The sequence below is a fragment of the Artemia sp. Qi Xiang Cuo genome, chromosome 21 (assembly GCF_049724085.1).
Source record: "Artemia sp. Qi Xiang Cuo chromosome 21, ASM4972408v1, whole genome shotgun sequence".
NCBI lineage: Eukaryota > Metazoa > Arthropoda > Branchiopoda > Anostraca > Artemiidae > Artemia > Artemia sp. Qi Xiang Cuo.
In genome coordinates, this window is record NC_142814.1 from 12,803,277 (window position 1) to 12,828,422 (window position 25,146).

Here is a 25,146-nt window from a genome sequence, read left to right on the forward strand (position 1 = left end):
AATGTCCCCCCAGAAACTTTCCTTCTCGTAGAAAATTTCGCTCCAATTTTTTTTTGTATATTTCCCAATAAGAAATATCATCTTTATGGCATCTATAGATACAGGAAAACTCCCTAGTATCTGGAAAAAGGCAATTATCACCACAATATTCAAGAAAGGTGAAAAACAAAACCCAATCAACTACAGGCCCTAATAAGTCTTGCATGCATCACTTGTAAAGTCCTTGAGTTCATCATAGCAGACAGATTAGTAGAATACCTTCTAACCGAAAAGTTAATCAACAAAAGCCAGTTTAATTCTTAAGACAGAGGTCAGCTGAATCCCAGCTACTCCTAGTAACAAACTCCTCGAGACTAAACCTCGACAAAGGCACACAAGTTGACGCACTATACCTTGATCTTAATAAAGCCTTCAATAAAGTTTCTCATTCAAACTTCCTTCATGAGTTAAGAAACCTTGGGATTGCAGGCAAAGCTCTTGGCTCGATCACGAATTTTCTGGCACGTAGAACTCAAGAGGGTCAAAGTAGATGGCCACATTAGCACAGTTGTGATAAAAGTATCTAGCGGTATTCCACAAGGCAGCGTCATCGGGCCCTGCTCTTGAATCTTTTTGCAAACGACCTGCCTGACAATATTAACTCAGATTCTCAGATACCGCACTCTACTCTATGCTGACGATACAAAGCCTTTTGGACCTATCAAATGCCGAAATGATATTTAAGAGCTTGAGCAAAATAGCCGATAGGATGATGACGAGGGAAATGGAGGTCAACACAAAAAAGCTCCCACCTCATCCTTGGACCACAGAATTTCAAGTCAACCTATAGCTTTAACACCAGTCTAATACTAAAAACATCTTACGAGCGGGACCTCGGAGTAATAACAGACAGTGAGCTACAATTCACCAACCACTCTGAATCCATCGTAAGCAAAGCTTCGAAAGTAGTTGGACTTATTCGTAGAAATTTCACCCTAAACGATCCTCAGCTTTTTTCAACTCTATTCAAGTCCCTTCTTCGGCCTATCATTGAATATGGCCAAACGACAATAAGACCTCACCTTCAAAAAAACATTGATGCATTTGAGAAGATTCAGCGAAGAGCAACAAAATCTGTACCAAAACTAATAGGGCTCTCCAACTGTGAACGATTGGAAAAGCTGTCACTTCCTTCCATCTCCTATACTCCTCCGAGTCCAAGGTGATCTTATTGAAACTTTCAAGCTATGTCGCAAGTACTACAATAGCATTGGACCAGAGGAAATACTCTTCTTCAACACAAACAATCTGCGGGGACACAACTTTAAGCTAAAGCAAAACACTTTCAATAAGGAAGTTGGAAGGTGGGCCTTCTCAAACCGAGTAGTCAAGGAACGGAACAACCTCCCCCACGAAGTGGTTATGGCTGACTCTACCAACTCTTTCAAGAACAGTATTGACAAGTTTTTTGGTGAAGGTAAATTTTTATAGAGACGAAAGCCTGTTTATTGCACTTTATTATTATTTAAACAATGGGTAAATTGCATAACTTACAGCCCTTTCTCTTGGGCCCGTGGGGGGGGGGGGGGGTCATGTCATGCTAAGAGGCATGGTTATTGGACCTTTCAACTATGCTGAATCAAATGACTATCTCAAAATTTTGATTGAATGTCTTTGGAAAAAAAGAGGTGTGGGTGGGGGGCTAGATGCGCTCCAATTGCTTTTGGTCACTTACAAAGGACGCTAGAACTTTCGATTTCTGTTCCAATATGCCCTCACCCAATCTTCTAGGACCATTAGTTCGATACGATCACCCGTGAAAAAAACACGCATCCGTGTAATCCTTCTTCTCACAAAAAAATAGAAAATTTCAAATTTTTGTAGATATGAGTTTGAAAGCTCTAATATAGTGTCTCTGATATGCAAAATCAGACGGGGATTCATTCCTATTGCTTAAATATTTGGAGGTCTCCCCCTTTTTTGAAAAGTAGGCGAATTTTCTCATGCTCGTAGCTTTTTACTTGTAACATAAAAACTTAATAAATTTTGTATATTTGGAATCAGTATAAAATGCCAATTCTTTTAATGTATCCGTTGTTATCAAAATTATTTTTTTTTTGTCTCGGTTACTATTGAGTCGATTCGCTCCTTACTTATACTTCAGTACCACAAACTGTTTAATTATAATTTATTCACGGTCAACAGATGACCTTATCAACTCCTTATATTTCCTACACTTAAACACGGTTTTCAGGCCACCCACATTCAACACGGAGTTTGACACGGGTCGTGCAAATTATCATTTTGAGTGCTGTGTTCAACACTGATTCGGGTCATTTCAGAACCCGTGTTCAACCATGTTATTCTGGCTTATGGCAATTTTGAAGAGCCCGGGCAAAACACGCTTGGAAAACGTATAATAAAAGCACTTTAAGGCTTGGCTCTGTTAAACACGGAGAACCTGAAAACGATTTTTGTCGAAATTGCTCAAAACACTCTTCAAACCTAATGCCTCAAAAAAGAAACTCTAATAAACCAGACACGTTTTGGGCTTTATTCCTAACTTATATTTCTTCTAAAAATTGGGGTAATAGTTAAAAAAATTGACACGAATTTTATACGAAAAAAGAAAAAATATATATAAACGCGGTTAGACATGCTCTGGTTAACAACAAATAATTTTATAAAAAAAAAGAAACAGTCTCGAACAAAATTAAAAACCTTCATCTTTTAAACATAATTCAAACCTACGTAAGAGGTAACAGAGAATTCTGAAATAGCGTATTCTGAAATATTCCTGACACTATTATGTACAAAAAAGGTGACATTATTTTTATAAGCAGCCTTAAGTGATGAAGATGATGAAAAATAATGCAGAAACTAATGTTTGGCTTTGTGAACTCTTAATTCTGAACAGAACTTTTTCCTGACAAACCGAAATGAAAAGAAACTTTTGAAAATATGGAATTAAAATTCAAATAAAGGATTTTTCGCTGCAATTTCTTTTTTTCATAATACGCTCAGAGTCCGAAATAATACTCTCCGAAATAAAACCCATTTCCACACGTTATTTCAAGGTCATGTTAAGAAAGCCTATGCGACTAAAACAACCTCTTTCACAAGATATTAAACGAATTGATGAATATTACCGAGGAAGCCAAAATAATGGATTACTATTATTAGCACCTCAAACAAAGATGAATAAATAAACTAGGCTTTAAAATAGCCTAACTTGTTTTTTTTTTATTAGGTTATCTGCTGGACTTGTTGCCACACTTCACCAACCTATATTAACAACCTTGAGAAGAGGTTCTAAACTCACACACAACATATAATTATTTTATAACAATTTTTCAATAATATCTTTTTTTATTATTATTAATTATATTTTTATTATAATTATATTAATTATTTTTTTAAGCCCGCACAGTGCTTAAGCTTTTCATGTAATACTATCAAAACTGTTTCTTTTTCAAAAATTTTACTCTCGAGTGAAAAAACTACATTCTAATCAGCTCTACACGCAAATTTAAAGCTAAAAGCTACATTTTTTTTTCTTGTCCCAACCTCCGATTAGAGACTAAATCCAAACATAATCATGGCTTAAACGATAAAAATCGACTATTGCTAAAACAATCACTTACGCATCATACAAAATAAATTCCATTGAATCGCCCACAAAAAATTTACCTCAACCTCGATTTACACAAATGCCAGGGACAAGCCATGAGTAATGTTTTGAACAAACTGACTATAGATGGCAGCAACTGTTTGACTAACCAGATTGCAATACTATTTATAATTCCCCATACACAGATGGCAGTATAAATTTTTCTTGTTATTTGTCTTGTTCTACTATGCAGAGTTATTTGCTGTTTATTTAAAACTGTTTCATCCTCTCCGTATTTCCCTACCCGTGTTAAATAGAGCTTATTGAAATCAATTTTTCTAGATTTGTCAGTGAAAAAGGCCTCTGATTCGTTGAAGGTTATTGCATACATCACTTTCAATCAGTCACATGCACTTTTCCTAAGGAAATTAATTGTAATGCGCTCCATTGAACGGTAAGACTGTTTTTCTGCAGTGAAGCAAAGAGGTGCTATTTATCTTCAAGTCTAGAGGCGTTAATACCGCTCCCTTGGTTCTTGCCAATCAAACCTATGACAGAAAATTCCCAAGTTCCCCACTCATTAAAAAGGTATGATTCATCAAGGTATTTGGTTGTAGGAGATAACTTGTGAAGCTTGGAATTAGATTAGAGTTAGTCTTGAATGCTCAGGATAGGAATTAGATCTTGAAACATCATCTATAGAATGATTGTTCTACATATTACACACAGCTTAGTCCTGGAGACACTCTTGACATATATTTTGCCAGGTTCACAAAGCCATATAACTCTTGAAAACAGACATCTTGCGTTAGAATTCATTCATGTTTAACACAACTGGAACACATCCTTCTTAAAATTACTTATAGGCAGGAATTGAATTTATAGAATTTTTTTCGGGAAAGCTATTGTTTTTGTTAGAGAAACAACGCTTTGCGAGCTCAGGGTTAGACACATAAAAAACATAATATCGTTCAGCCAACAGTCAGGTCAAGGGCAACAAAAATGTAGAAAACACATTTTTGACCTTGAAACATTCAACAGATACGAGGAGCAGCAATACCACACAAATCTAGGTCAATCATGGTCCACAATGCCAAGGAGCTGGGTGACAGCATTTTACAGATAGCACTTATACATATCAACATAAATTTCGGAGATGTGCAAATAAATTAGGAAATATTTCAGATATAATGAATCAGATAAATCAATTAGCCTACTCAGAAAGGGGAAAAATTTCAAAAGATGATCATACTAAGAAATAAAATTCAAAGTTCCCATATATATAGTTTCATTAAGATTATTTATTTGAGATGGAATATCATTAAGGTTAATTTAAAAAATCTTTGGCTTAAAGAGCGAGGTATTGACTAGGGCGCGAACCCAATCATATACGTAATATTTTCTGTTCGTTTTAAGTTTTGATTTTGCTCCTTACTTCCAGTTGAAAAACTATTTTTTTTAAATTTAATTCCTGATCTTTTTTTAAATAGCCCTGGGAAATCCGGCACCCCCTTCAATGCAATGTCCCTTCCCCCATTAAAAGATCCTCCCATATATAGAACCGATTTTTTTGTTAGTTTCTTTTAGGTTAGCGTGGGACAAGACAAAGAGAAGTGACAGAATAGATGGAAAATATGGTCAATAGATACGTTTCTACAAGAGTCAAATCTTTACTATCCTCTTACTTTTATTCCAAACTAAGCCTAAGAGCATATGCTTATATCCCAATATTTTGAACACTTTTTGCTTCGGATTAAATTGATGTTTGATGAAACTGCGTTCAAATAAAAGAAACTGCGTTCACCTGAAAAGCTTTATTTGTTCTTTTAACTATTCTTAATAGTGAATACCTTTGAAGTTTTAGCAGTTATTCTTAGCACTGAGTGCCATCACCTTTGGTCAAAAAGTACATTTTTGCAGAAGTCAAGTCTTAACCCTTAACTGGTAGGGTGGGGTCTTTTGACCCCAAGGACCCTTTGAGAGTGTATTCCTCCTATGCCGTTAGGAGCAAAGCGTTGTTTTCTCGTGTATTCACCGGAAACTTGGTAGTGTTGAAGCATACAATCAGTCGAGTAGCTGGCACCAAAGGTAGAGGAGGTAAGAGTGGCCTGGGGTCATTTTGACCCCACCCTACCATTAACGTTACAAAAAAAGGAAAATGAAGATTTTGTTTTTTGAAGAAATATGATATTTGTTGCTAGTATTACATGTTTCTGTCATTGCCAAGAATGACTTAATTGTTTTTTCGTAAATTCTAGTTGAATTTCACTTTTTAATTTCTCTGTTTTGGCCGTTTTCACCTTTTCTTTCCGGATTTCAGTGTCGAAAAGTTATTCATATGGAAAACTTTAACATTTTCTTCTGCCCTTAGAGAAAGAATGGATACCCGAGCTAAGAAGCGCCTTACAGAGGAAGATATCATTCAGATACTTGAAGAAGATGCCGATTTATCAAGTGGATCCGACTCCCAGAACGACGATGACTACAGACCATCGAATGACGAGCCGGAAATCCTTGTTCCAGATGAAATTTAATAATCAGAAGAAAGCGCAGAAGAATCCAATGAAGCTACCGCTCCTTCAAGTCAATTTGGAGAACAGCTATCACCAGCTTCAGGTCAGCCAGACCTCGATGATGTGCCTCTTTCTCAGAGAACCAAAAGATGAACCCGCAAGGATGTGCTACTAGGACGTGACTGAACAACAAAGCGGTCAAAGAGTACACCAACCCCAAGCCGAACCAGAGCTATAAACATCAGTAACTGAAAGAGCTGGCCCCAAAGGACCAGCACGAACAGGTCAACCTTTGCAACGAGAAACTGCATGGGGTTTTCTTTTCCCTGAAAATATTATTGATGCAGTGGTGGAGCTTACCAACAGAAAAATGGATCTCTGTCGTGCGAATTTTGCAGCCGATCTACTGGATAAGCAGCAAATTGATCAGGTAGAACTTCGGGCATTTTTGGTCTCATATACCTTGCCGAAGTTTTCAAGTCAGGAAACGAAGATGCAACTGGCCTGTTTGCCAGCGATGGGACTGGGAGAGATATTTTTCGAGTAACCATGAGCCTGAAAAGGTTCCTCTACGTTGAGGCCTGCCTTCGCTTTGACGATCCATCTACCCGTCTAGAAAGAGGAATGCCGCTTGCACCGATATTCGATATTTACGAACAGTTTGTTAGAAACTGCAGCAAACTTTACTCTCCTTCAGAAATCGTCACTATCGACGAGATGCTTATCGGGTTTAGAGGCAGATGTCATTTTCGTATGTACATTCCTACAAAACCCAACAAATACGGCATCAAAATGCAGCGCCTAGCAGACGCCCGTATTTTTTATCTCTGCGATGCATTCATTTACTGTGGAAAGGAGACAAAGTTGCTTTGATCCGAGCATCTTTCGGTACCAACTAGGACAGCCCTTACTTTGACGAGGACCATCTCTGGCTCAGGCAGAAATATCACGGCCGACAATTGGTACAGTTCCGTACAGTTCCGAAAACCGGAAATTATTGAATTTTACAACTCAACAAGGAGTGGAGTTGACAGTTTGGACCAGAAATGCGCGAACTATACCACAAGCCGTAGAACACGCCGTTGGCCAATGGCAGTATTTTTTGCTCTATTAGACGTTGCTGGTGTGAACGTTTCTGTGCTTGTAAATCAAACTAGCAATCAAGAGAAGAGCATTTCCCGCCGTGAGGTCCTCATAAGGTTAGGTATGGCTTTGGTCCGACCATTTTGCACCATCAGATCTTCAAACAAAGTTCTGCCACAAGAACTTCGTCGACTTACATGCTAGGTTGCTGGGATTCCCTTTGCAGAAAGCCAGAACACAGGGGAACAACATTCTGCAGCCAAACGAGCTCGATGTGGTATGTATCCCAGTGAAAAGGACCGCAAGACTACCCTATGCTGTGCTATCTGTGAAAATAGTGTCTGTAAGGAACATGCATTGACTGTTTGCTCAAGCTACATCTAGAAACTATCTTTCTATTGGTTTCAATGGTAGTTATGTCAATATATTTGAAAATAAAAGCTCATGTTTCCATCTAAATATTTTATTGACTGGTACCCTTCAGAAGATTTGGGTCATTTTGACCCCACCCTACCATGAGTGTTATAAAAAACACCCTACCAGTTAAGGGTTAATTATCCCCTTAATCTCATATCAAACTACGCCTAAAAACTTCTGCATATGTCCTAACATTTGGAACGCTTCTGATTCGGATAAAATTGAGGATGGATATTTCGTGATTGAATTGATAAAACTGTGCTCAAAATAAATAAAAACTTCTTGTTTACAGGATGGTAAAAAAAATAAAATTGCTATCATTTTTTAGATAGGTGTTCAAAGGAAAAACTTATTTACGAGGAAATTTTGAGGGCCCAAAAGATTCTCGCTTTCGATCAACCTTACCGGATGGGAATCACACAGCGATGACGCTTGATCGTTTTCGTCTGAACTAAATTAACATCTTCAATCAGAACTTTGCTTACATGGTACAGAGTGGTGTTTTGAAGCTTATTGGTTGCGCAAATTGCCAAATCCAAAATAATAATATTTTCAAATAGCCAATTTTCTTGAAAATTGATGCTGCACATAAATATCGCTTCACAAGTAGTAGGCTATGCACACCATTTGTTATACGAGTTAATTTAAGCGTGTTGTTATAACCGAATATGAAAACTGTACTTTTTTTGAATATCTGTTTCTTAGCTCTTGCTCATTACATGAGTTCGACATATATGAGTATATTTTGCCAAAGGAACAAATTGGCCCATCTTAAATTTCGCAGGTTCATCCTATAAAAATTTTCTATGTTGGGGCACAGTTTAAAAGAAGCTGTTAATGTCAAGTTTTTTTTATATGGTCTTCAAAGGGGAGGGGGGGGGTAACTGCAGGCTCCCCTCCCTTCCAGGGGGCGTATACCTGGTGGGTAGTTGACATGGTGTAGATTAAAAAAAGACTTTTGAATCCCAAAACAATGATGAAATGTTGATATGTAAAGATACTGTACTGTTACAAAATAAATTTCAAAAAACGATAACAAGACATACTGATAATACAATTTTCAAAAGAGGAGCAAATGGTACAAAAAATTTCTACTCAATATCAAAAACAATTTTCATTTTTAAGTAGCTTCTTCTGTTAGAAACGTTTTCAAGAAAGGCGAAGTTTGTTCTTACAGAGGAGTTAAGCATATATATCTAGGATATATATCTAAGAATACATAAGGATTTATATTTAGAAAGGATATACATTTAACTTTTTAATTTCCTTCAATAAAAATGTCTCATAAATAAACAAATTAAAAAAACAAATGGTACTTGTATGATAAACCCTCTACCGCTCAAGTTGTTCATTCATTGATACATTATAGAACCGATTTTTTTTTTGTTAGTTTCTTTCAGGTTAGCGTGAAACAAGACAAAGAGAAGTGACAGAATAGATGGAAAACATATAATTTAGGCGATATATTTGAACATTATGGGGGGGGGGGAGGGTAAAGTATTACTGGACAATGTGAAGTTAAAAATCAATTCTTACTACATAATCTGCAGAATGATTGTACCTAACACATTATGCATGCATACCCGCTATACTCTATCCCCTCCCTTTTATGTGCAAATATATAGCCCAAATTTGTTTCTAAAGTACTGTATTTTCATCTTACTTTGATATATTTCATTAGGATCGAGCGTCAGAGAAACATATTAAGTAAGGGGTATATCATACAAGTACCAACAACCTACTGTCATATAAACATGGCAAACTTTTTCCAGTGCAAAATATCAGTATGTAATGTTCACAACCACAAATCAAGGGGCCACAATCTATACCAATCATTAACGTTGAAAACCTAACAAACATACAAAAAATCACTGGAACTAATTTCAGTCTTTGTCCGGAGGTGGAGACATAGTTTTTAAAAATTTTGTTACATTCTCACTAAAAGAGAAAAAGATATTCGACAAATTTACGAAAATCGCACCGGAACACAGTTCACCCAAAAATTGGCTATAATTCCATATCACCGGCTTCGTCTTCACTGAAATCCGACATAGATGATTCACTTTCATCGTCAGAGGGTTGTTTATCCTTCTGTTCCTGTTCACGAAGAGCCTCTTCTGTTGCATATCGACGAACGTAATCTGGAAGGAAAAGTAAAAATCGAAAAACATCTATCCAGCCAGAAAACACTACGTTGTCAAAATCGCAAAAAAATCATGCTCCCAGTTCTGCCTGAGGTTGAAGTTAAATGTTTTATGGCAATCTCAAGGAAGACAAGATACAAAAGAATAACAAAAAAGACATTCAGGAATCAAATCCGCTCTAGTCATACGAAGTAGCCTGAAGATAAGCAAAAAAATTATCGAAAAAAATAGTGTAGAAATGTTTTTTTTAGAAAAACCTAGAATCATTGAGGCAACAATTAGAAAACATGTAAGTAAGTAGAAAGCGGAAAGGTTTTTATTTATCATGGAATTGTCCTTGAGAAACCGACTTAGTGTTTACAACAGGATCTCCGGGGATTGGCCTCCCCAGACCCTCGACTATTTTGTGGAAGCCCGGGTCTGGACAAAAATTGTGTCAAGTCCCTGAGGTAAATTTCGAATAAGTGCTGAAACATACTTTACAGTTGTATGGAAGATCCAATAAAGCATTAAAGATGATTTTTACATTAATGCGATTGAGCTACTTTTAAACAATTCTTCTTTTCTGTTGTTGGTGCTTCCGCCTGCATTTCTAAGTGGAAGTTCATCATGTAACAAAGCTGTTCAAAAGGTACTCAGGTGCGAGCCTCCTCTTTTAGGTAGTCCGAGTGCGCTGCTTTTCTGAGTGGAAGTCTATCATCTAACAAAGCTGTTCAAAAGGTACTCAGGTGCAAGCCTCCTCTTTTAGGTGGTCCGAGTGCGCTGCTTTTCTGAGTGGAAATCCATCATCTAACAAAGCTGTTCAAAAGGTGCAAGCCTCCTCTTTTAGGTAGTCCGAGTGCGCTGCTTTTCTGAGTGTTTGCTGTGCTGCCTAAGTGATTACACTTGTAGATAACAGCCATTAACTATACGATTAGAGCACTGGAAACCTAATCTAAGAGTTGCATATTTTCGGCGCCAGGCTTTTTTAACGTCTGTAAGAAGTAAATCATGACGATGTGTTCTTTTTTGATAAGAAGTAAATTTTGCCTATAAGCTCTTTTTTGATAAGAAGTGAATTTTGAAAATAATGTTCTTCCTTAATAAGAAATAAATCTTGACAATATGCTCTTTTTTGAGAAGAAGTAAATTTTGGCAACAAATTCTTTTTTGATAAATTAAAAATGAAATAAATTAAAAATGGTACTAGTAGTGGGGAAAATAGATATTAGACTACTTTAGACATGCAGATGGATATAGACTTCGATTAGAGGAGAAGAACTTTTTCTTGTAGTCAGGGCCTTATCGGGATTTTTTTTTCAGGGAAGATTAATTTTTTCGGGGGGGGGGGGAGAGGTAGAGAAAAACTAATGAAAGCATACAAAATTTGTTTAGATGCATTTTTGTTACGTTTTCAAAAGTCGGACAAATATTTCGGCGCGGGCGGGGGTCAAACGCCATACCCCCCCCCCCCCTCCTGGATACAATCTTGCTTCTAGTAAATAAGTGTTTTAGAGGATGTATTTATGGCAGATCTATCCTGTCTTATTTTACGGATAGCAAATCAAGTTGAACCTTTCAAGGGCAGTTGGGATGGAGGGGGTGGGACTCAGATTTTGTGATGAGTAAGGGGAAAAACAGCCTTTAACTGATCCTCGTGAAAGAACATACACTACAGTTTTTCTGTCCTTTTATGCCTCTCGTCCAACAGCCATCGCTACGGAAATTAAAATATGAAATACTCTAGAAATCTGAAGAAAAAAGAACAAGCTAGATTCACATAAGATGGCGTTGAAGTTCAAATTGAGATGGACACACAGTGGCTGAACTTAGATCAGCGGGCATTGACCTTAGTGACTATAAATAGAAATTTAAGTGGAAAAATATTAAAGTTATGTGCAATTAGTGGGGTTTGAAATCCTAAGAATAAATCAAGTAAATCATAATGCCTAGATTTTTCAACGACAGTTCACAATAAAACAGCATAAAAAATAAAACAGCAATAAAACAACCAATAAAACAATAAACAGCAACAGCATATAACAGCATAAACAGCAACAGCATAAAACAGCATATAACAATAAAACAGCATAATGAATAGCTGAGTTTCAGTGCATCAAAAGAATTTGTAAAAGGTATGACGGGAAACCGTTTTTGACATTGTTATAGGCCCCTTAAATATCATATTAAACGATTGCAAAGATTTTAGAAGCGTAGTATATGATTGTCTACCTGTACGCCTGGGGGCACTTTCGAATCCAAACCCTGACTAAGTTTACCAGTTTTCACGGATTTTCCGTTTAATTTGCATGTTTTGTGTATACCCGTTATTAGATCCTCTTTTCAGAGGGAACGCTCTAGCGTTGACTATAGCAAAGAGCCATAAAAAAGATTAGTATTATGAACTATATGGAACACACCTTACGAAAGTGGGAGTTTTGTCTCAATCTATCATAAAAAAGACATAATTTTCATTGGATGAGGTGATCAAAGGGAGACAGTTTGACTCTAGGAACTCAAAAGGCATAATTTGTAATTTTCAGTTAAACTGAGACTTGAGCTCTTCAGAATGCTTGAAAGTGATCTTGTGATCTTCAGATCTTGAAAATGGCGTTTACAGAGTTGTTCGCCATGTTCCTGTGGTAAGTTTCACATTTGCAGAACCCATCAATAGGAAAGACTAGACGAAGGAGTCTTAATATCCGTTTAATTTGCATGTTTTGTGTATACCCGTTTTTAGATGCGCGTATCAGAGGGAACGCTCTAGCGTTGCCTATAGTAGCCATAAGGCTTCAATGGCTTATAGTTGCCTATAGTAGCCATAAGGCTTCAATAAGGCTCAAGCCATAAGGCTTCAATGGATGTTTTTGTTCAGAGTAGCCAAACTCCTGTTTGTAGCGATTCTTCTTTGTTTTAAATCTGACGTGAATATTCATTTTAAATTTTACTCGTTTAAAGACGTATTTATTCATCTACATTAGTATCTGTTATTTTTGTGTTTGATATGATTTGTTTTTGTGTTTGATATCGTTTATCTTAGTTTGTGTTGGTTTTGGGGTCCACTTATTCCTTAACAGTAATTCTGGTTACTTTGACTTTGAACTATTATAAGACTTTAATTCTGTTGGTTATATGGCTCTTTACTTTTCTTTGAAAATTTCCTTTTCGATTTTTTTTTTTAAATAATCTAAAAAAAAATGCACCCACGTCTACTTTAAAAAAAACAGTAAAAGATAATTCAAACATCCTATAATAGGACTGACAGTGGCGGCGCTTGATCTTTTGGGGCCCTGTGCAATATAAATTTGCGAGGCCTCGACGGCTATTACTACAAACCAGGGAATTGCATTTACGTCATTCATTTTCATTTATTTATTTCATTCATTTCGTCATTTATTTCATTCATTATATGTTGTGTGTTTTTGTGGTCTCAAATGTGATTTCAGGGTAAGTTTTTGCCATACGCTATGAGGTTCTGTGCGGTATTTCAATGCTGCCCAGAGATGGCAGAGTATCCACACGGCCATAAATTTTTAGGTTATACCCACAATAAGAAGCGGAGCCCTTGGTGGCGCGAGGCCAACGCATTACGAATATACGAAATGCGTTCTATATGTAATTTAAAATACGTAAATCAACTCAAATGAGTAAAATTATGATAACTAACGAAGAATTATGTGTTTATTTTGGAAGCTAAAACAAAATTTTAATTCGTTTTGAATATGGAATTTTTGTTTAATCAGTTTGAGAATCAGAAAAATTGTCCTCAATTTTCCTGATTCAAATTAATCGTCACCAGTTTTAATGTCACCAGTTTTAATGTCACAGTTTTAATGTCACCAGTTTAATTTTTAGTTGTGTTAAAACAAAGTTAAAAATTATTAACTGACAATTAATAACACTTCAATGGTGTCTTTTTTGGGCTCATTAGATTTGCAAACATATGATTAAGCTCCCCTTTTCTGGACAAAACTTTGGGTCTTACAACCTCCCTCCCTATATCAAACTTCTCAATATGCCCCCGAGTGTTATCGGTTTCAGAAGCCTTTTAGAAGCCCATCAAAATACTTAACTAATTCATGTATTTAGCAGAATTTTCCTAACAATTAAAAGGTTTTTTTTTCAACCACTCATCAACTTGTTTTTTTTTTCAGTCAGACATTTGGTGAAAAAATGAGCTTTGGAACTATTCGCCATAAACAAATATATATAAATTTTGGACATTATTCTTATATATATATCAAAAACCGGCAAAATATATTTTTCATAGTCACTTGCTTTATGGACTTGGTAAAGTTAACGTCTAAAAACTATATAACTAAAAACATTAATACCCTAAAAATTGACACTCTAAAAACTCTAAAAATTAAAACTTAAATTAAAAAATTTAAACTCTAAAAATTAACAGAAAGCTAGCCGGTACAACTTCTAGGTTCCTTAATGAGGGGTAGGTAAGATTCTCAGGCCTTCTCGAATGTATCGGGCAATCTTTTGCAAAAGTAAATAAAACAATTGCAATTAAGACTGGCTTACGTACGTAATGACAAAAGACTGACTTAGACGCCATTTATACAGTACCAAGAAAGTTAGTGAAGCCAAACTCAAGATTGTAAATTTGGACTAATTATTAAAACAGACAAAAAAAACATCAAGTAAAGTATGTGCTTTTAAACTAGTAAAAGTTCTTTTTTGTATATGAAGAAAAGACAGCTATGCTTTATTTGCATGTGGAATACAAATTCTCGACTGACTCCCCTCCCACAGAATATGGGTAGCTTATACGAGTTGAAACTGGCACTACCGTGGGCAAACAAAAATATCAACCACCATATGGCATTTGGCGTCTCAGCATATTTTAAGCTATGTAATAGTTTTTTCAGTCAGGAGCTGAGATCAGACACTTATTGCTACACTAATTGTACCAACTACACAAATTAAATTACATCGGAAAAAAATGCGAAGAAACACCAGACGGTAGATGGCAACGATGTTTTTTCTTGACACTAGCACCAGTTTCTACTCCTGTAAGTTATCCATTCTCTTTGGCCCCTCCCCCCCCGACGGTACAGCCGTTGCACACCTATGAATAATCAAAAATTGCAAATTAAAAGCCTCACGCAATCGTTGTTTTGATCAAATTTGCAACCTGTATATAAGACCTAAAATCTGACCTTCATTGCGTCAAATTTGCAATGGTTAGTTACTTCCCATTCAGAATTGGTCGGACATTAAATTGGAGACTATAACCCACCTTTTCTCTGCTTTGACCCACCCCTCTTACTTTGTGAAGCATATCCTATTACTTTCCCTAATATATCAAGAGATGGGACTGTAAATATTTATATATTGTAGAGACCAGCTTTAACGACATTTCTCCAATCTCTAGATGAAAAAAATCCCTGAAAAATGCTCTTTACTTACTAATCTTAAACTCCGAGATAGACTGACTTACCTTTAACTTTTTTGGCATAGTCTTCAGGCTTGTGGAGATACATTGCTGCTGCATCCCCATTTAAAGGGTCAATGGGGTTAGGATATGTCAACAACTGGGGTAGAAATGAGTCAAATATATTGGACAAGTCTAAAAAAAACTCAGTGATATACAAAAAATAGAGGGAGGGGATTCAACCTTTCAGAAGTACTAAACACTGTTGTTTTCGCAGGAATATCATCACCAGAACAGACGATAACTGTCACCGGTGAGTCAACCAGTTCAAGTAGCAAAAAAAAAACAAAAAAAAAACAACAACGACATAAATAACAATCCAACAGAACATAATATATGATATACATTCTAAACACAAACATTTAATTGATTAATCACAACTTAATTAATAAATCACAAACGTAATTAATAAATCTGTAGCATTAAACACAAACAATTAATTAATTAATTATTAATCACAACTTAATAAACAAATCACAAACTTAATTAATAAATCTGTAGCACTAAATTTAAATGTCTCTTGAATGCATTACATTTTTCTTTCACCATGCGCGCTTAACCCATGCACGGTTAGCAGTGCTGCTAACTCTCGCACGATTTCCAACTCTATTTTTGACTCATACCGCAAAGATTAACTTAAGGCCCATTCACACCGAGATTTTACTAACCGGGATTTAGCTAGCACTAATCTCAGCCGAAACAAAAGTGTCAAAATCAAGTGAAAATCAGTACATTCACGATAGAGATTTATCTACCGTCCATAAATAGATCAAGCCACAACTGAAGTTCAATCGATTTCTACTTAGTTAAAGCTGAGCCAACCAGATTTTTTTAAGAATGGTTAAGACCCAAATCATATCCAAATAGAGATAAAAACTGCAAAAAGCGGAATTACAAATAAGTGATATATAGGGAGGAGCTATTAAAGCTTTTTTTTCTACTTGGATAGTTACTTGTTAAATGATGAAATGCAGCATTGTTTTTTTTTTTAATAAAGTTTAATTCAAAAATTCAATTCAAAAGTCAGAGCTCAAGAACATTTGTAGGCAAGAGAAACACGGACTATATGACATTTGAGATACAGACTAACACACGATATAATTACGAAATTATTTAGCTTCAGTTTATAAATTATCTATTGCGAATATTAGAATCTGATCAACAGCATAAGTTAATACCGTCTTCAGGGACGCGCTGATTTTCGGTTTCAAAAATCTCATTGTTAATGAGCCTTAAGCAAGTTTGGTATGCAACTAAATACAACACCGATATTTTCTTACTCCTTGGTAAAATTACCAAGAAAAGAATTAACCAAGTTCTGTGGGGACTAAAATAAGGTAGGTGACCTAATCGATTTGTCTTCTGAATGGTCCATTTGATGCTGTTGGCAGCGGACCAACAGTAGCAGATTGAATAAACATAGCGGAATAAGCAAAGCATCGATGTGATGCACTATAGTTGTATACCTAGCTAGCTTAAGCCAGCAATTGCATGCCCAACTATTTTTTTCATACGCATACATACATTATTCTTAAGCTCAGCATTAAGCTGCATTACAGTTATGTAGATTAAGTCAGCATTTGCACCCCCAATTGTATTCTTCATACGCATAGATATGGCTTAAGCTCAGCATTAAGCTGCATAGCTTAAGTCAGCCTTTGCACGTCCAACTATATTCTTCATGCGCATACATACGCGCAAAGACACAAAGCATTAATCTTGACTATTTTCTTAGAGAAGATGATTGGTAAATGAATGTAAAGATCAACATTCTATGCTGTTCCTGCATTATTTTTTCAATTCCAAACTTTTTTCTTAATTTGCCTGGGAGTAGGTCAAGTTACAAAAACATATATCAAATTATATAATGAAAATACACTGTTTTGCACCGTTTGGCAATATTGTTGACTTTTTTTGTTTCTCTTTTTTTAGCTTAGCTGTCAATCAGTCAAAGTTTGGCAGATTCCCATTGGCAAGCTTTACGGCTCAACTTGACCAGCTGGCTCAGAAGCGTCATGAAGCAAAAATTTTCCTCTTCCAATATGTCTGTCAGTTAGTAGAATAATGAATCAATAAAATTGCTGCATATAGTGCAGTGATTTTAAATTACCAGTATTTATAACCCTGTAGGCCTCTGCACTTCCAAAAATGCAAGTGAAGAAGCAAATAACTTAAAATATTCCGAAAAGCTTTTTTGGATCCTTTCCCCCTTCCCTTCAGCTAAATACATGGTTTTTTGTCTATACATTTTTACTAACAGCGCATGTTCTCGCAAGGCCGTACCCAGAGGGGGGATTACGGGGGTTTGAGCCCCTCCCGAAATGTTTTTTACTCGTAAAAACGTAATAAAAATGGATATAAACAAATTTTGTGTGCGCGCTTTCTGACTTTTTTTGTGTACACCTCCCCCCCTCCTCCGAAAAAAATCTTTTGAGTAAAACCTCCTCCGAAAAAAATCCTGGGTACGGCCTTGTGTGCTCGTGTACACAACCCCTAATTCAGATACAAATTGTTCATCCAATATCAGAGGCAACGCTGTAGCGTTGCCTATAGTAAAGGCCATATGGCTCCAATGTTTTATTATTATTATTTATTTTTTTTTTTTTTCCCCAGAGGCACTTCATATGGAAGGAGTCGTCGTAAAAAGTACAAAGGGGGCTCATTCGATTGGAAATTGAGAGTTCTAGTGCCCTTTTTAATAGTCGAAAGTAATTGGAGGGCAACAAGCCCCCCCCCCACGCTCATTATTCCTCCGAACACAGCCAATCAAAACTTTGAAATAGCCATTTTGTTCAGCATAGTTGACTTACAGATAGAAAATATATTTTTGAGGAGGACACTCCCCCACAACCCTCAGGGCAAGGGTTTTAAGTTATGCCCTGGGGGCATATATGGTTTTTATAGAAGGCGTTGTCGTAGAAACTTCAAAACAGGCTCAATCGATTGGAAATTAAAGGGCTGGTGCCCTTTTTAATCATCGAAAGTGATTGGAGTGTAACTAGCCCTCTCCCCCCCCCCCCACGCCCATCATTCCACCAAACACATCCAATCAAAATTTTGAGATAGCCATTTTGTTCAGCGTAGTTGATTTCCAGACAGAAAATATCTTTTTGAGGAGGAAACTTCCCCACAACCCTCAGGGCAAGGGTTTTAAGTTATACCCTGGGGGCATAAAGGTTTTTATAGACGGCGTTGTCGTAGAATCTTCAAAAAAGGTTCATTAGATTTGAAATTCAAAAGGCTAGTGCCCTTTTTTATAGTCAAAATTTAGTGGAGGGCGAATAGCCCCCCCCCATGCTCCGGATTTCTCCACATCCTTCCAATAAAACTTTTGAGTTATCCATTTTGTTCAGCGTAGTTGATTTCCTGATAGAAAATATATTTTTGAGGAGGGCGATCTCCCACAACCCTCAGGGCAAGGGTTTTAAGTTATGCCCTGGGGGCATATAAGGTTTTTATAGAAGGCGTTGTCGTAGAAACTTCAAAAAAGGCTCAATCGATTGGAAATTAAAGGGCTGGTGCCCTTTTTAATAGTTGAAAATGATTAGAGGGCAACTCCCCCCCCACTCGTATCATTCCCCAAATCAACTTCACTCCAGATTTACAGATAGACGTTTTGTTCAACGTAGTAGATCCCAACGTCTAAAATCTATGTTGAGAAGGATACTCCGCCACAAACCTCCTGGCCCGGGTTTTAAGCTATACATTGGAGACATCTAAGGTTCTTACATAAGGCGTTGTCGTAGAAACTTCAAAACAGGCTCATTCGATTGGAAATTCAAAGGGATAGTGCCCTTTTTAATAGTCGAAAGTGATTGGAGGGGAACTAGCCCCCCCCCCCCCACGCCCATCATTCCCCCAAACACATCCAATCAAAATTTTTAGATAGCCATTTTGTTCAGCGTAGTTGATTTTCACATAGAAAACATATTTTTGAGGAGGACAATCCCCCCTCAACCCTCAGGGCAAGGGTTTTAAGTTATGCCCTGGGGGCATATAAGGCTTTTATAGAAGGCGTTGTCATAGAAACTTCAAAAAAGGTTCATTCGACTGGAAATTCAATAGGATAGTGCCCTTTTTAATAGTCGAAAGTGATTAGAGGGCAACTAGCCCCCCCCCCCGTCGATCATTCCCCCAAACACATCCAATCAAAATTTTGTGATAGCCATTTTGTTCAGCGTAGTTGATTTTGAGATAGAAAATTATTTTCCTCAGGGCAAGGGTTTTAAGTTATGCCCTGGGGGCATATAAGGTTTTTATAGATGACGTTGTCGTAGAAACTTCAAAAAAGGCTCATTCGAGTGGAAGTTCAAAAAGCTAGTGCCCTTTTTAATAGTCGAAAGTGATTGGAGTTTAACTAGCTCCCCTCCCCCCCCCCCGCGCCCATTATTCCCCCAAACACATCCAATCAAAATTTTGAGATAGCCAATTTGTTCAGCGTAGTTGATTTACATATAGAAAATATTTTCTTCAGGAGAACACTCCCCCACAACCCTCAGGGAAAGATTTTTAAGTTCTGCTCGGGGGGCATATAAGGTTTTTATAGAAGGCGTTTCACAGAAACTTAAAAACAGGTTCATTCGATTAGAAATTAAAGGGCAAGTGCTCTTTTTAAAAGTCGATAGTGATTGGAGGGCAACTCCCCCCCACTCCCATCATTCCCCCAAACACATCCAATCAAAATTTTGAGATGGCCATATTATTCAGTGTAGTTGATTTCCAGATAGAAAATAAATTTTGGAGGAGGATACTCCCCCCAAACTCTAAGGGCTAGTATTTTAAGTTACGCCTTGGGGGCTTATAAGGTTTTTATAGAAGGCATTATCGTAAAAACTTCAAAAATCGCTCATTCGATTGGAAATTCAAAGGGATAGGGCCCTTTTTAATAGTCGAAAGTGATTGGAGGGAAACTAGCCCCCCCCCCCCCCCGCCCATCATTCCCCCAAACACATCCAATCAAAATTTTTAGATAGCCATTTTGTTCAGCGTAGTTGATTTTCACATAGAAAACATGTTTTTGAGGAAGACAATCCCCCCCAACCCTCAGGGCAAGGGTTTTAAGTTATGCCCTGGGGGCATATAAGGTTTGTATAGAAGGTGTTGTCATATAAAATTCAAAAAAGGATCATTCGATTGGAAATTCAAAGGGATAGTGCCCTTTTTAATAGTCGGAAGTGATTGGAGGGCAACTAACCCCCCCCCTGCCCATCATTCCCCCGAACCTATACAATCAGAATTTTTAGATAGCCATTTTGTTCAGGGTAGTTGATTTACAGATGGAAAATATATTTTTGAGGAGGACAATCGCCAGAAATCCTCAGGGCAACGGTTTTAAGTTTTAACCTGGGGGCTTTTAAGGTTTTTATAGAAGGCGTTGTCGTAGAAACTTCAAAAAAGGCTCATGTCGACAAGGCGTTGTCGTAGAAACTTCAAAACAGGCTCATTCAATTGGAAATTCAATTGGCTAGTGCCCTTTTTAATAGTCAAAAGTGATTGGAGGGCAACTAGCCCCCCCCCCCCACACCCATCATTCCCCCAAACACATCCAATCAAAATTTGAGATAGCAATTTTGTTCAGCGTAGTTGATTTCCAGATAGAAAATATGTTTTTGAGGAGGACACTCCCCCACAACCCTCAGGAAGAGGGTTTGAAGTTATGCCCTGGGGGCATATAAGGTTTTTATAGAAGGCGTTGTGGTAGAAACTTCAAAAAAGGTTCATTCGATTAGATATTCAAAGGGCTAGTGCCCTTTTTAATAGTCAAAAGTTATTGGAGGGCAACTAGCCCCCCTCCCCTCCACGCCCATAATTCCCAAACACATTAAATCAAAATTTTGAGATAGCCGTTTTGTTCAGCGTAGTTGATTTCCAGATAGAAAATAGGTTTTTGAGGAGGACCATCCCCCACAACCCTTTGGACAAGGGTTTTAAGTTATGCCCTGGGGATATATAAGGTTTTTATAGAAGGCGTTGTCGTAAAAACTTCATAACAGGCTCTTTCGAATTGAAATTCAAAGGGATAATTCCCTTTTAATAGTCGAAATTGATTGGAGGGCAACTAGCCCCCCCCCCCTTCGCTCTTCCTTCCCCCAAACACATCCAATCAAAATTTTGAGATAGCCATTTTGTTCAGCGTAGTTGATTTTCACATAGAAAATATGTTTTGAGGAGGACACTCCCCCACAAACCTCAAGGCAAGGGTTTTAAGTTATACCCTGAGGACATATAAGGTTTTTTTTATAGAAGACGGTGTCGTAGAAACTTCGAAAAGGGCTCATTCGATTGGAAATTCCGAGGGCTAATACCTTTTGTAATAGTCGACAGTGATTTGAGGGCAACTAACCCCCCTCTCACGCCCACCTTTTCCCCAAACATATCCAATCAAAATTTTAAGACAGCCATTATATTAAAAGTAGTTTTTAAGTTCTGTAAATTAGCTCTTTGAGGATTACAACTCCCCCAAAGCCCTCAGGGCAAGGGTTGTAATTTAAGGATCCTTCATATTATTTCTTATGGAAGGGATGCTCGTATAAACTTTAGAGAGGGCTCATTTGATTGAAAATTGAAAGTTCGTGTTCACTTTTTAAGAGTGAAAAGAGATTGAAGGGCAACTAGCCCATCTTTTGGCCATCGGCTTGATTTTAGTCCAAAATTATTCTATGCAATTAAATAATAACAATATATTTCTTGATGAGTGTGCGTAGCTGGGGTAATGTCAGGTGACTTGGTTTTGTGGGAAGTTGTTAGTAGTAGTAATAGTCAAGGCTGTCTTCATGAAAAGAATTGAAAGGTTTAAATTCCCCCAAGCGAAATGTTTGTCAAACTCGTAAAAACGTAATAAAAATGCATAAAAATACACTTTTTGACGTTTTGTTTAATTTTCCATTCTGCCTCTCCCCCCTAACAAAAAAAAATTACCCCCCTCCACTGAACTAAAATCCTTGATACGGCACTAGTAGTAGTAAGAGTTTCAATTTCTAATTAAGACCGGTCATTTTTTTTTATTATTATTATTAAGCCTAGTTACCCAGTGTACATTTTAAATTAAAACCTGTTATTATATTTATTCTTTTTACATGTGCTGACTGGAATGCCCAATATGTGAATTCGGATTTTATGTTTAAACTATTCGACAGAAAAATCAAAAATGAAAAAATACTGAAAATGATTTAAAAAAAGAATACGGCGGTGTTGAAAAGAAATTAATGTTATGTTTTTATTACAGAATTTACATTTAAAATTAATTGATGTAGATGTAGAGTAGATCTTAATAGCCACCCCCGCCCCTTCCTTTGAACTAATTCTGTATATGCCTGAATATAAATGAGAGTTAGAATGTTTTGGTATTAACAAACACCTACTTGGCATCTGCCCTCCTCCAAAACAAAAGAATCAGAAGAACAAAAAATCATATATAGCTTATACTCTATAACGTGTATCTTAATATTTATTAATTTTACAGAGTTCACATATAAGTAAAAACAATACATCGGATCCAACCTGGAAGTAAGGCAAATTTTTGTTATTGAATCTCTCATTATTTCGTATTTTAAATGAAATTCTGGAATAAATACCAAAGATCGATGTATTGTTTTTACATTCAAATCGTTGTCCAATATGCCGTAAATTAGTCCAAAGAAATCAATAAGAATCAAAAATCAGAATTTCAGAAAATGAAGCGAAAATAGTGAAAATTTTTAGTTTATTTAGAAGTAACAGAGGTCTTTAATTGGGTGCCTGGACCATCCGGCACCCAAGCCCAGACGGATTATGCTAATGTAAGCATTTTTTCCTACCTTTCAATTTCTTCCAATGTTTTTTTCTTTTTCAATCCCAATATAAACTTATCTCAGCGGGATATTAACCCCTCACCCCCCAACCATTGTTTTTAGTTTCTCCCCCTCGGAGATATCTAAATGTAATTTTTTTGCAAAGAAACCACTCTTTTCTAATCTTTGCTATCGCTTCGATATCTCATAAGCGAATATTTTTAGGTAATTTCTATTAATAAAATGCGATTTTTTTCAAAATTCTCAAAATGCTATTTTTTCTAATCTTTACTATTTTCTCTATTGCTATCACATATATTTTTAGGTACCCTTGAAACATCGACTGCTCTTTTTCACCTAATTTTGAGAGAGATTATCCCATCTGTCACATATTGTCGTTCTAATTTACACTGAATATTTTTATCGTGACATGTTTCGATCTTACATAGAATATAGAACTCCATTGTCTTTAAATATTAATTTTGCAGACAATTTGTTCTCCGCTATTTCAGAAAACACAGAATTACGCAAAGGCCATTGAAACCTTGATTAACTGAAACCGCTAGTGTAAAACAAAACAGGGAAAGGAGATGCCAAAATTATTTATAATCTCGCGCGTAGAGCATTATGTCAAAACATAGCGGTATAATGCCTAAGAAGTGTGACTTAATGATTCTCAACATTTTGAAGTTCAAACTCGTTCATCTAACCTCAATAATTAAACTCATGTGTTTACCGAACCTGTATGGAATTAGAAATATTTCAACTTTTTTGGGGCATTATGTAAATGGCCGGGAGCCGCGGAGCCAGTGGGTCCGGGAAGTGCTGTGGGGGCAAGGTTAGGGATGCGCCGCGGGTCGGGGGAAGTGCCACAGGGATGCGCCACGAGTCAGGGAAGCGGCGGGGGAAGCGCCGCGGGTCAGGGATGCGCCACGGGCCCGAGAAGCTTCGTGGGAAGCAATACGAGGGCCCGAGACGCGCCAGAGGGATGCGCTGTGGCTCCGAAAAGTGCCGAAAAAAAAAAAATTTTTGAAAACTTTGGAAATAAACTATTTTTTTTGAACAAAATCAAATTGCAGCCTTCCATGTAAAGTGGCATTTTAGATTGTATTTATCTTATATTAAGTTGGATTTTCTTTCAGTTGAATTAACCAAATGTTATTAAGCAATAATAATCCAAATTTTAAAAACAATAGGGCTGATTTGAACACTGAAAATAAACTATTTTTTCATTTATAGATTGCATTGGTCCCCTACTCTCCGTCCAGTGAAGAAGAGGAAGAACCAATTCTAACACCGCCACTGGAGTTTCAAGACAATTCACTATGGGACGATAGCATTGAAGTACCTTTTAATATTGACGAGTTTTTAGATGATTTTCTTTTTAATGTAGATAGTAGCATAGTTGAACAGGGGGACTTACCTTTGATATGTCCTAATACATGGCAGATCTTATATTATTTACCCGGGTATTTACCAGGGACCCCTTAACCCTCCTATACCGTCACAAGTCCACTTCGAACAACTGAAGTGGAGCATTCCTCAGATATTGTTGAACAACTTGGAGGAGGGGGTAATATACAACAGGGGGCGGGGGGTACACCATTCCCAGATTTTCAATTAACCAACAGAATTTTAAATAATATAGTTGTTTTCACTGCAATGTTTGGGGACCCTTTTAATACACTTATGGGGGGAAATTTTGTCTATGACCCTATAGAGATTGTACACAACTATGTAGACAAAATTCGTGCACTTCTGGAGAACCAAATTCAATTGTGGGGGAAGGATTCAATTAAGGTTTCCATTGTTCTAAAAGTGTTCTATTTAAATGAGGGGAAAAGTGAAGTTTATTATCATTATGTACATTCCGAGATGCGTTGGTTTATCTAACTTTGGAAAATTTTGAGGGAGCTTTCTTAGATTGGGTAGATCAAATTATAACGCATCTTGAGAACTATAATGAAAATGGGAGTGGCTCTCTAGTTCTTTTTGTTGAAAATTTAAGCGTAAATATATGTAAATTTAAGAAAGATTTTATTTTAAGAGGGGGGGCAGGTGGGCCAAGAGCAGTAGTTTTAAAATATAATCCAGATCTAGTAGGTTGTCAAGGTGTCCAGCGGATCTGTTTTGAAACAGGTCAAAAGTGTTTCAGATATGCTTTCCTCATATCAGCATTCGAGCCTCTAGCTCGTGACGCTAGCAA

At 36.9% G+C, this 25,146-nt stretch overlaps 1 protein-coding gene across 1 annotated transcript in view; it reads right to left on the minus strand.

The window, feature by feature from the left end:
• Positions 1-6,984: 6,984 nt before the first annotated feature.
• Positions 6,985-25,146, minus strand: part of LOC148939250 (ubiquitin-conjugating enzyme E2 H-like) — a 19,752-nt gene continuing 1,590 nt past the window's right edge. Inside the window, exons 2-3 of the mRNA XM_089106825.1 lie at positions 15,178-15,306; positions 6,985-9,743 (exon numbers count right to left, since the gene is read on the minus strand). Of these exons, the coding sequence (XP_088962951.1) occupies positions 9,610-9,743; positions 15,178-15,306 (263 nt within the window). The 3' untranslated portion in view covers positions 6,985-9,609. The remainder of the gene's footprint in view (positions 9,744-15,177; positions 15,307-25,146) is intronic.